Source organism: Phaethon aethereus (genome assembly GCF_964289735.1).
Source record: "Phaethon aethereus genome assembly, chromosome: 12".
NCBI classification, from domain to species: Eukaryota; Metazoa; Chordata; class Aves; order Phaethontiformes; family Phaethontidae; genus Phaethon; species Phaethon aethereus.
The window spans coordinates 212,567-224,685 of NC_138588.1; the positions used below are offsets into that span (position 1 = coordinate 212,567).

Below are 12,119 nucleotides of genomic sequence, written 5' to 3' on the forward strand. Positions count from 1 at the left end.
CCTGGGACACAAATGTCTTGGGGGACAGCAGAGGAACCACTGAGCAGTAACAGAGGATGAATGAACAAGTTAAGTCATAACAAGACAATGGGGGAAGGTGAAGCATGTTTGGACACCAGATACACAGACACAAAAAACCACAAGAAGGCTGACAGGAGAGTTTGTGCAGAGACAACTGAATGTGAGCATAGGGTTAGAAGTGTGAGGGAACGTCAAATCAAGGAAGCAAACGTACCATTAGTCGGATGCTTTGCAAACGACACAGAAAATCGTTTTACGGCTGGCATAGACAAGAGCTCTGAGGAAATAAAAACAGATCATCTCAGTTAACAGTCTGCTTCTAAGGATCCCCGATCTTCATATGCTTGCAACTACCCTTTCAGGTTCACCTTCTTCTTGATCCCCGTAACACATGCTCCCGTTGGCACTCTCTACCTGCGGGTCTGACTGAATCTCTTGGCTTCCTCACACTCTGCCGGCTCCCCACTTCCCTTGTACTGCCCTGCCAGGGTCTCCCCTGACACTACAAAGGCGTCAGCCACACTCTCTCAATCACAGACAGCATCTCACACCTTCCCACCACACTTCCAGCCACCCTAAGAGCAACCCAGGCTTAGTCCAGTGCAAGATGCAGTTAGGCCATGTTCACAGCCACGGGAACACATGGCCAAGCAAGCAGCAGCACCACAGGAGGATAGTTCTCAGGATTCACTGCTGCCCAAGGGAAACAACCACCTTTCTGCAGAGGAACTAAAGAGCCCTGGCATAGGTAAGTGCAGCTCAAAACATCCTCTAAATGCAAGCTTAACAGAGCTATTTATGAGTTTAAAGCTAAATCAACTAATTAGGCAACAAACAGAAGACCCATGAAGACATGCCTCTACAGTTCTGTTGCTCAAAGCATTTCAGTACAGAAGAGGTTGTGGGATACACCTGTCAGAGTGGTTCTCAGGCTTCTCCTGGCCATGTCCCCAGCCAGGCCAAGCTCTCCCACAGAAATCACACATCGGAAGGACAGTACAAGAACAGACTCTATGCATCCAATGGGGTGCAAAAAGATGAGCTTTAAAAGACATGGATTAGCCTCCATATGCACCAAAAAAAAAAAGACTGAATTTCCCACTCTGGAAATTCCTCAGCTACCATGGGAAAGAATGCCCTAAATCAGTGTGTAGGATTTCATGTGAGACCCCAGCCATTCATACCTTCTGCTGCTATTTAGGAACTTTTAGGAAATATTAGAAAATATTTCATGCATCCATTTTACCTAATCAATAGGGTCTGTATGCCTATCCCTCTACACCAAGGTTAGGAGATACACCTATCAATTTATGCTCCACACCCCCATTGTGCTTCCCTAGCTACAGCCACTGACTTGGCCAAATAATATATTTAAACCAAGTCTCAAACTTTCTGCAATTTCCTTCACCAGCATAACAGCCCAAAAAATTGTTTTTCTTTCTTTAAACTCAACAAAGAGAGCATGACAATCTTCCCTACACATGCAATCCCTTAGAAGTGTCTAAGTCCTGAAGCTGCAGTCAGCCAGCTGGTAACCATCTCCATTCCACCCGACATCCCCCCTTGCCTTTACAGCACATCAATTTAAATGGTAGTGCAACATAGCTTACTGGATCCCTGGCTTCAGACAAGCTAACTTCAAATCACAGCCATCAGTGGACCTTCCCTCAACCTGAGCTTGGAACACAACTTTCCACTGAAGTGTTCTTGAGCCCTCTTCCAGCCCCAAGCAAAAAAAAGCTTCACAAATAAGGGCCATTTTAACTTCACTTGAGCAAGTCTTTGACGAAGTGCTAAAGCCATGCACCACACCTTGAAGCATCACAGCCACGAAAAAATATCAGAGAGTTCATGCAAAGATGTTCTTCAGAATCTGAAGGTTTTTAAACATTATTAGCCCAAAAACTGTGAAAAAGGCCTTGATACAAATGTACTCCAAGAGTCTGCTGTAGCTGCTGTGTCACTTACTGTATTCAGCTCTAGTGATGTTTGGTTTAAATGCCATTGTTCAGCATTTCATTGGTGCTCGTTTAAGCCTGAACATGGAGATCAAGGGCTTATTTCACATTCCAGACTACCTTCCCCAGAAGCTAAACGCTCTTTCTGCTCTTTCTGCTTCCTACTTGTTTTCCCAAGCCCCCCGCTTCTTCCTCACAATTGCTCTAATTGCAGCAAGGCGCTGGTAGCACAGGGTGCCATTGCATACCAAGAAATACAAAAAAAGAAGTGTAACATCAAGATGAATAATTCTGGGCTGTGTTAGTCACATACTAGTTAAATAAGTCTGTCTTTTAAGTACTTGAGGGTACAGCTATGTCTCAGCATGCAGAGACCTTGTCACTGAATTTAGGCTAATGCAGCAGGACTCTGCCCTGGACCTTGAATACAAGTAGGCAGTTGCAGGCACGCTCCTATTACACAGCCTACAGAGAAAGGCAGCACAGCACCAGGACTGAGCAGAATCTGTTCTGTTCCTAGCTGGGTACCGAGCAACCAGTCTTTGATGCTTTTCCCTGAGAATTAGTGCTGCCTTGGATTCACGCTGCTTGCAGAGTTATGGAAGAAAAGCAGCCAGAGCCGTGGCCAGACTTTTCAGTGGCTCTCCTGGTATTCACACCCATATCTTATGCCAAACACCATAAGCTTATTCTGGGACCTATAAGTAGCCAGCACTTGCTGCTTTGAGCAGCTCAGACTGATATAGCAGGGTTTAAAATCCTCCCAGTTCACCCTCCCTGTCTCTATCACTTAGAGCCTGTTGTGTGCTCGGGAGCTCCCTGAAGAGGTGAGAAGCAACTCAGTTTCCTCTTACACAGTGAAAAGCAGCACAGAAAGCCAGTATACATAATGGTCTCAATAAAATGGCATTTCTGAAGTTCCAGTAGGTCTGAGAACTGGATAGCATCTTTCCACCCTGATTTGCTAGGCCATTTTCCTTGTCTCAAATCTGGACAAAAATCCAAATGAACCAACCTCCTGTCTTCCCCAAAGGCCCCAAATTACTGCCTTAATCATCTCCTCACTTTGTAATCCACCAGTGCTAGTGTTCATTATGATCCTGGTAAGAAAGGCACTCAGATTCTGTATTGATTAAAAAAACATTTGTTAGAACTAACACAAAAAGGAAAAAGAGAGGACAGATAATCTTACATCCATTCAGATGCTAGGAAGCCCAAGTTGTGCAACGTTAGGTGGATTTCCAGCTAGGGCATAGCAAACTGTGCAGATCCTATCCATGAGGCAGTTTGGTAAATGCTGGTCAGCTCAGCGTTCCAACAAATGGTATGTTAATCAGTACTTACAGAGTCTGAGTGCCTTTCTTATCAGGACCACAACAGACACTTGCACTTGTGCATTACAATCCTCTAATTCCTCCAGGATACCTCAGTCTTTCCTGGTGCTCAGATTTCCTTGAAAGTAGCTACACACTCTCTGCTTCTTAGTGCATAACGCACTAGTACTAACTGCAGATCAATCCGCAGCTGGCAACACCCCTTAACCTGAAAGTTGCATCAGGCAACTTTTATACTAATGACCCAAATAAATACATTTTACCACAGTCTTGCTGAACTTTAAGGCAGTTTCTGCAGAACTGCACGATAACTAGACTTTCTGGTCCTTCTGCAGTGTTTCATCCAAGTATCCCACTTACCTCAACCATTTCAGGCCTATTACACTTGCTTTCTGACAAGCTACCTTGGACTCTTCTGTGTGCCCAGCCTTACTCTAGCACCCATCTTATCCACCCCCAAGCATATCATTCTGCCTTTGAGACGGCTCCATCTTCTGTGGGGTAAGGATTACTGTCTCCACAAAAGCTTAGTTTAGCATCAGCAAGATCACCAAGGTAAGCAACGTGATGTGATGCAGTGGATTCTGTACCAGGACAAACTTAGTTAATATCTAGACCAATAAATCCTCCTCTACAACAACAAGCAGTATTAAAATGTCAGACCAAAATCAGACCCCAGCAATACCATACATCAGCATAAAACTCCTCACACAATGTCAGCTCCTGTTCTGTCCTAGCAAGGATCACAATTTCTTGGGATATGATAAAATGCATTACTGTAGATGCGGCGAATATACACATTCAACTGTCATTCTTCTTAGCAGTCTAGTCTGCCTCAATAGCACCCTGGGACACCAAAGTCCACAAATTAACCACCTGCTGCATGGGGAACACACATACCGTCTTTGTATGTCAGGCTGCTGGCAAACTTTTTGCCATGGCTGCGTGCGTAGTCCTGGAGGTTGGGGGCACTGGAGGAGCCTCCCAGCACAGTGGTGCTAAACAGGCCGGTGCATTGTGACCCTGGAAAGGCATGGAAGGTGTTAGTATTATATCTCCACTGCATGCAACTACAGAAAAGCAGGGTTAGTCAAAGAATGAGGAATGAACTGGCCACTTCGCAAGCAATCTCAGGGAAAAAAAAATTATGCCCAGGAGCATAGGGAGGCAGTATTCCCCATTCTAAATTCACTAGTGCCAAATGCACAACGGGCAGCGCAAAACTCAGCACTGGGAAAGTTCCTAACTCCATCCAGGGTTTTTTTTTCCATTTGGCTTTCTTGCCCTGACCTATGAGAAACACCCTGACATCCTCCAGTCAGCAAATCTACATACTCATGTCATGAAAGCCAGGATGCCAAATCACTGATGTTCATGTCACAGGGTTTCATTTCTCTGCCCTTCTACCCTTTCTCTTTGGAAAGCTCCTTTTTCTATAGGACACTGAGAAGAAGCAAGGACTACCTGATCTGTTGGTCATCAAATTTGAATTAATCACTCTGTCAAGCAGTAAGGAAATCAATGTGACCAGAAAGCTTCCTTTCACAAGCTGCTACCCAGATGATATTTCACATCCACTTGGTCATGTCTTGCTACTCCAGAGTAGGTCCAATTGTTCCATGAATCACCCTTGCAAAGCACCAGATGCGCACACAGCATGGAACTTTGCTTACCCTATGGTGAGGAATATGGCATGCAAGACAGCCTCATGCATAGGAGGGCAACCTAATACTGGTGTCTTTGGCAACTGCTGGTGTTTGCTTCTCCAAGGCACAGTGTTCTGCAGAGTGACTTGACTTTATGTGATATTTAGGGAACATTGGGCATTTGAAACGCAGTTCTTTTGACTGAGGACAGCAATTGTGAGTGAAACAAAACCTTATTATGGGCCAGACAAAGCCACTGCTTGGCTATAAATTCTCTGCTAAACCATCTTGGTGCTGCATTCTCTACTGAGAATACCAACTGCTAAAAACAACATTACTTCCACATACAAAAGGCTTCCAGAAACAAGCAGGTTGATCTTGTCCAAATTTGTCTGCCAAGGCAAAAAAAAATTACATACTGCTTATTAGTATTTAACTGGAACAGTGCAACAGTTACTACTGTTAAAAAGATCCTGCCTATATTGCAAGCAGCTCTTGATTCTAAAATATAGCCTCATAGCATGATTCAGGTTGGAAGGAACCTCTGGAGGCTTCGTTCCCAATGGCCCAGCAGGGCTAACTTGGATCAGCTTGCTAGTGTTTGTCCAGTCAAGTTTTAAGTATCTCCAAGAAAGGAGATTTCGCAACCTCTCCAGGTCCCCGGTCCAATATCTGGCACATTCTCCATAAAAAAATTGTTCCTCCTAGCTAGTTGGAATGTCCCACACTGCAGCTTGCACCTGTTGGTTCTCATCCTATCACCACACGCCTTGGAGGGCAGTCTGTCTCTGTCTTCTCTGCAACCTCCCATTTAGGTGGCTGAACAGCATTAGGGTCTCCACTCTCCACAGCTTCTGATCTGAACAAGCCCTGCTCTCTCAGCTTCTCCTCACAGGTCAAGTTCTTCAGGACCTATCCACCTCCACTGCCTTTTAATGGGCTTACACCCGCTACGTCCACACCCTTCTTGCACTAGGGAGCCCAGGACAGGACAGCAGTACTTCAGACACAGTCTCACAAGAGATGAATAGAGGGGAAGAACCAAATCCCTAAGCCCGATGGCATCCACTCCTTGCTCTTCAGGACCCCAGATCTTTCTCTGTAAAGCTCCTTCTTAGCTAGAACTTCTGTGGAGAAAACACACAGATCCTGAGTTTTGAGTTATTCACATGTAAGCTCAGTCTAAGCTGACAATATCTGCTCCTGGGAACAGTGGGATACGACTGACAGAGTTCTCGTATGCACTGAACTTAAGTTGCTCCACCATCATGACACTGCTGGTAGCTTCCCACAGAACAGAGTATCACATGTGTGTCCTTGGACAATCAGACAAAGAACTCTTGCCTGCAAGGTGACTGGTACACAAATCTTAGAAAATTTCCTCCTAATGCCTTAAATTAAAGATCAGTTCTGACTCAGCATGAACTGGAATATGTCAGAATGCAAACAAAATTTTGTCAAGCAGCAGCCAAGATGATGCTCCTAATCATCCTTCCATGGCTTAAATAAAAACAAACAAACAAACAACAAAAAAAACCCAACAGACTTATTTACTGGCAGATAAAAATGGAACAGAAGATTTTTATTACTTTCTATCTTTAGCAGCCTTGTGCCACTAACCATTAAGCTAAAGATACCCCAGTGTTTCTGCTATCGTACAGTACACAGAGGCATTTTGTTAGCATCCTTAATCCAGAAGAGAATTTACAAAGATGACTCTATGGACGACAGCAATTGTCACCAGTGAACTCTAGGAGACCACTGTAGCGAAAGTTAACACACACATGCATCCTAAAGAACACAATGATACACTAGCCATTTGGATTTCAGATGTAGTAACATTTCCTAGAAATTACTGTATGTGCTGGATCTTTTTTGCATAATTAATTTTCAGATGCACATCCAATATTTCAGATGTTTAAAAAATGGACATCCCTTATTTCCCTACAGGAAGGTGAGTCTCAGCACAAAGCTTCATGCCCACCAGTAATACACCACCTCTATTGCTCAAACAGCAAGGTGTGATTTTACCCTATTTTGAAGTGTTCTTGCAAGCAAATAAGGCACTGAAACTTCCCTAGGCTTCTCAAGCTAGAAGCATGCACACTATTGCAGACAATCCACAATAATGGACTTGCTCCTGCCCAGAAAAACAGGCATACTCTAAAGCACCACTTTGCATAGACAAAGCAAGCTGCAGCCCACCCCTTTTCCACACTGAGATTTCAAGGCATTTTTTCAAATTACAGAAAAGACACAATTCTGGCAGGTATGGCAGCAGGGTTATTACAGGAGCTCTGTGCTGCTCCCCACTCCTGCATGCCTAAACATATGAGGTTATACCTGAACAGACATTCTCCCAGAGAATCCGTTCTCCCAGAGATAACACCAGCCAGCCACTGACAAGATCAGGCAACAGGAGATAGGCTCACTTTCAGAAAAGCTCAGAAACAGCAAGTAGTATCTGAATTAACCCGCTCATAGCAGAGCTGCTGAGACAAGTATTAAAGCCAAAGTTCAAGCTCCTGTGAGTTCTATATTATTTCTCCCAGAGAGAGCATATTTCATATCCTAAAGTGGGAAGAAATTAGGTTTCTTCAAAACAAACAGGAGAGGAATCAGGAAGATTCCTTGCAGAGCTTGACTTTTATAGGTAAAGAGGAATCATTCTTAAAAGTTCTCAGGTTAAGTGACATTCACAGAAATACAGACATCCTAATAACCCGGAGATTGTGCAAGCTAGTGTTGCACTACAGGTCTCTTCTGCTCAACATAGAGAAGAATGATGGCTGAGCTGAGTGTCCAGAGGTTTACCATCATAGACGAGGTCTATCAATTCCTACTCAAAGTTTTGTCTCTGCAGAGCTTCACAGTTGGGAGAGTGCCCAGCAAAGGCTTCCCAGCAAGGCAAGTCAGGCAAGAACCCAAAATTAAACCTGCTGGGATCACATTTCAAATTTTGTTGTCAAGGAAAAGTAGTATTGTACAAGGGTCCAGTTAGAGTAGTAGTCTTCTCTATTGCCGAAATAGACATTCCTCAGAAACCTGGAAAAGGCTGTAGTAAACAGGCTGGAATATCTGCTTTCCAGAGCACATGCCTTCTGGTACTCAGACATCCAAACAGTAACAATAGTTTGCGTGTAGCATTTGATGTACTCAGTAAATCTCTAAGCAGATGCACTTCCTTGACTGTGTGCCATTTCAGAAATCCTCATATTGATTTACATGGATTCACAGAATACACAACAGGTTTCTTCAAGCCTAAGCAAGGCAGTCTATTACAGTTTACTTAATCCTGCAGGTGGTTTGTGAAAGGCAGAAGTAAGCAGATGCACCACATGAAATAGCACATTCAAAATCCACTATGGCCAAGGCTCTTGTGCATTTATGAAAACAATATGCATCAACCACTCCTCCTTAGATTTTCCCAACTGGCTAGGAGCATAGCTGTCAGACTCCAGGAATACTTCCTAACCACTCCGAAGAAAATTCCCTTTACTTGGTAAGAATTAGCTTCCAAAGAAGCAGCTCATTCAAAAGTGACAAAGAAACGAGCAGGTCTTTCAAAAATCTCTTGGCTGCAGGTTGTCCACATAACAGAGTAAATAAAGAACTGATGAGTCAGAACTGCTGCAAGTCTACAGCCATGCTATAATGCAAAAATGGTTTTAAAGAAAAATAAAGTGGGCCTAATTTGGGCATTTCCACCTCCTGGTGCTTATTAGTCATCTGCAAGATTTAAGTTTCACATCTATCTTTGAACCTCATGACAGCTTTTCAGTTTCCAAATAGATCTTGCTTTAGCAAAAATATTTCAGGAAGAATTTCAACTGTTAAGACATAGATTAGATTAGGATGACAAGGAATGGTACTTTCAAGGACAGATAGCACCAAGTAGCCCAAAATATTCTCTTCCGCTAGCTACCATGCAAAGAATGGCTAACCAGGGATTCCAGCTCAATTAGAGAGCCGTCAAACACCACTGCAGATGACAGATCTGTCCCATACAAGAGATCTTTATGAAGCAAAGGTAGAAATATAATAGTCTTACATGAAGAGCAGCTTTGCATGTAAACTACTCTTTTGTGGAACAGAAAGCATGCTAGTTCTCATGTAAAATCATCTCTTCCTACCAAGTTCAGAAATGGCATAACAAAGGATAACAACATGGAACCAGAAGGCCAACCTGCAAGTACACAGCTTGCTCTATTGCTCCCATACTATAAAGGATAAAAAGTGCATCTTCTGTTGCTAGATGCTGAAGGAGAAGATCATAAACAAAAGGAAATACAATAAAATAGTCTCTACAGTGGTCTAAACAGTAACACTAAAAGAATACATAACACACACAGAGAGGCATAAGAGTGAACTTAAGCCAGATGTATATGTGGAGAGACAGACAGATTCCCACAGAAATACAGAGGTACAGTGAGCAGGCTGGCTACAGGTCAAGTACAGTACCTAAGCCACTTTGCTTCATCTCAGAAGACTGCCTGGAATAAGTGCTGAAGAGGCGATAACCTCCTGATTTAGAAGAAGATTCTGACAGCACCTGCAAAGACAGATAGTATAATCAGCGTCGTGCTCTAAGTTACCCACTGGTCCCAAAAGCCTTTATACATCATTTGAAGGTAAAGAAAAGTACACCTCTTCCTTAAAATCACAATTTTCAGGAAGCATAAAGGTACTCATATGCTAAGATTGTGACAGTGTACATGCAATTTTAATTTCAAGTTTGTGTTGGGTTGTGGAACAGTGGAGATTTCAAAAGTATGAAGGGACTTGTGTACTGAGCTCCTTGTCTCTCAAGTCTCTTGCTGGGATCACTGGGATATAGACTTCCTTCTTTAGCAGCAGGAAAGTATATCCTCTTTCACTTAGTACATGCCTGTTACAAAGAGCCCCTAAGTGCTGCATGCAAAGATTACATCATGAGTGACACAGAGATGGAAGCCAGCTAAGAAATACCTCAAGCCCTAACTCTCTGCTTTCAACGGTTCAGAAAACACATAGCAAAAATGCCTGCGAAACCTCTCCAAAAGGAGGGGCAATTCCTGGAGCACTTTGAAGGTGCCAGCTACCTGCGGACTGTGAAGGTAGCCTTATGACACATAACAGCCCTGATGGAGAGAGGTAACAACAAAATCGATCTTTGTTACTTTAGCAGATCAGTCAATGGGACAGTTTGAAATGCTGTAACAGTTTAAACACTCTGTAATAAACACACTGGTTAGCAGGGAGCTCCAGCTTGCATGAGATCTTAGATGGGAGACAGGAACAAGAAATGCGGAGCTGAACTGTGATAGGCAAAGACTGGAGTCTAAGGGAAGGCAAAGATGTCACCGTAGCTAGGTGAAGAGGTTGCATGCAATCTTGTAGCTGGTACATTGATGCCTCTACAGAGCATGTAATCCAAATAATTCTTGTGTTTCTCAAGCATTTCCTTACTTGCTCTTCCTCATCAATTCCTCTGACCTGTGTTCCTCCTGTCCTTCCTCAATGAGGAGGAGTTTGGGAGGTCTACCTTCCAAAAAATCCCTCTTTAACTTCTGCAGATCCTTTCCCAGAATCAACTCAAACTCTGGCACATTAAAATGAATGACGGGAAACCAAAACCAAGAAAAAGATGTTCATTAGAACAACCAAGGGCACCCATCGCATTGTTACCTCCATGGACCCTGTCTTCCGGTTCCTGATCAGTGGTGATCTTCGCTGAATGCTGACCGGCTCAGAAGGCTGTGGAGACCTTTGCTGTGCATGATCCGGCTCATTGATGCCCTTTTCTTTCGAGAGGTCCTCCAGGCTACCTTGGTCTGCTTTCTTGTCTTCATTCTGCAGTAAGGAAACATTGACACCTACAGGAATGTGGCCTTTGCAAGCACTACCCAGGCACTGACTCCAGCCTTGGATCTCCCAGCTCTGCTGAGCTCAGGAGGATACCAGCACTCTCAAAGGCTGCCCCGACAAACCCTAGAAAAGTTAGGCAAGGAACATAGCCCGCTAACAGCCTGCAGGCACAAGAGAAAGGTCAGAGGACAATTTGCTGTTGGAGACTGGACAGCAGCAGAGCCTGGCAGAACAGCAAGGTTGCCGACGGGCCTGTGCTCACCACATCCCCAGCAGGCAGGGCAGTTTGCATTCAGGCAGCATGCTCACCTCTGCGGAGGCAGGCCGAAAGCCAAACCCTGTGGGCACGTTTCTGTCTTCCTCACAGCCTTTCACGCCAGGGCTGAAATGCAGCTCCACGTGGAAACGCTCTTCTGAAGATGGGTCCTGTGAACACGAGGCACAGAGAGTAAGTAAATAAATAAAAATCAGTCCCACTGTCAGCATAGGACATGGTCTGGACCTGGGCCGCCCCGCCATGCTGGTGCAGCACGCATCCCAAGCGCATCCTTTTGGAAGGAAAGCGGAAGCAACAAGAAATCACAAACATAACGGCTCTAGGTTTTTCCTCATCCAAAAGGACAGCCTTATTAGCACAAAGCTGAGGCATTTAAATTGTTGTTATTTTGTGACAACAGCCACCAGAGGACCAAAACAGAATCGGGCTCTGTGTGCGTGTGTGTATACACACATATACACAAACCTAAAACACAGCCCCTTCTGATCCACTCCTGTTGCAAAACCAGCACACACTGGGGCAGGGAGAGATTGGTTCCCTCCTGGACTTTAATCAGGTTGTTTCAAGATTTAAGTAACTGTCTCTAATATTAACTTTATTTATTTATTTTAAGGGAAGCCAGTACTTTTTCAGTATTTGGCATTAATGATGTAAAACCAGAAGTTTCACCACCTCTACTTACTAACAGATTTACACCACTTCTAAGAGCTCTATTCAGAGTTCTGGGGGTTTTTTGACAAACAGCACTAGGAAATGTTTTGCTTCTACCATTAAAACCCTGTATCAGCTCTGTGAATAGAAGATTCTAACTCTATAGCATATAGAGGAAAGGGACTGCTCCCCTCACCCGCTACAACCTCCTGCAGTACAGGACCTGAGTCACAGGACCTGGGATTCAGTATGTGCAATTCAGTGCCAAACCTACTTACTTTGTCATCACCATCAGCTTCCACATTCTGGCTGTTTTTTAAATGATTCTCTTTACTTCCTGAAGATAGCAGTATATACTTCCCTAACTATATCAGTATATTTTTAA

The 12,119-nt window shown here is 43.9% G+C and overlaps 1 protein-coding gene across 1 annotated transcript in view; it reads right to left on the minus strand.

Annotated features, from left to right (window-relative positions):
- Nucleotides 1-12,119, minus strand: part of PPIP5K1 (diphosphoinositol pentakisphosphate kinase 1) — a gene marked incomplete at its 5' end in the record, with an annotated part of 48,704 nt that overhangs the window by 12,189 nt on the left and 24,396 nt on the right. Inside the window, 5 exons of the mRNA XM_082005168.1 lie at nucleotides 236-298; nucleotides 4,214-4,336; nucleotides 9,421-9,511; nucleotides 10,627-10,791; nucleotides 11,116-11,232. Of these exons, the coding sequence (XP_081861294.1) occupies nucleotides 236-298; nucleotides 4,214-4,336; nucleotides 9,421-9,511; nucleotides 10,627-10,791; nucleotides 11,116-11,232 (559 nt within the window). The remainder of the gene's footprint in view (nucleotides 1-235; nucleotides 299-4,213; nucleotides 4,337-9,420; nucleotides 9,512-10,626; nucleotides 10,792-11,115; nucleotides 11,233-12,119) is intronic.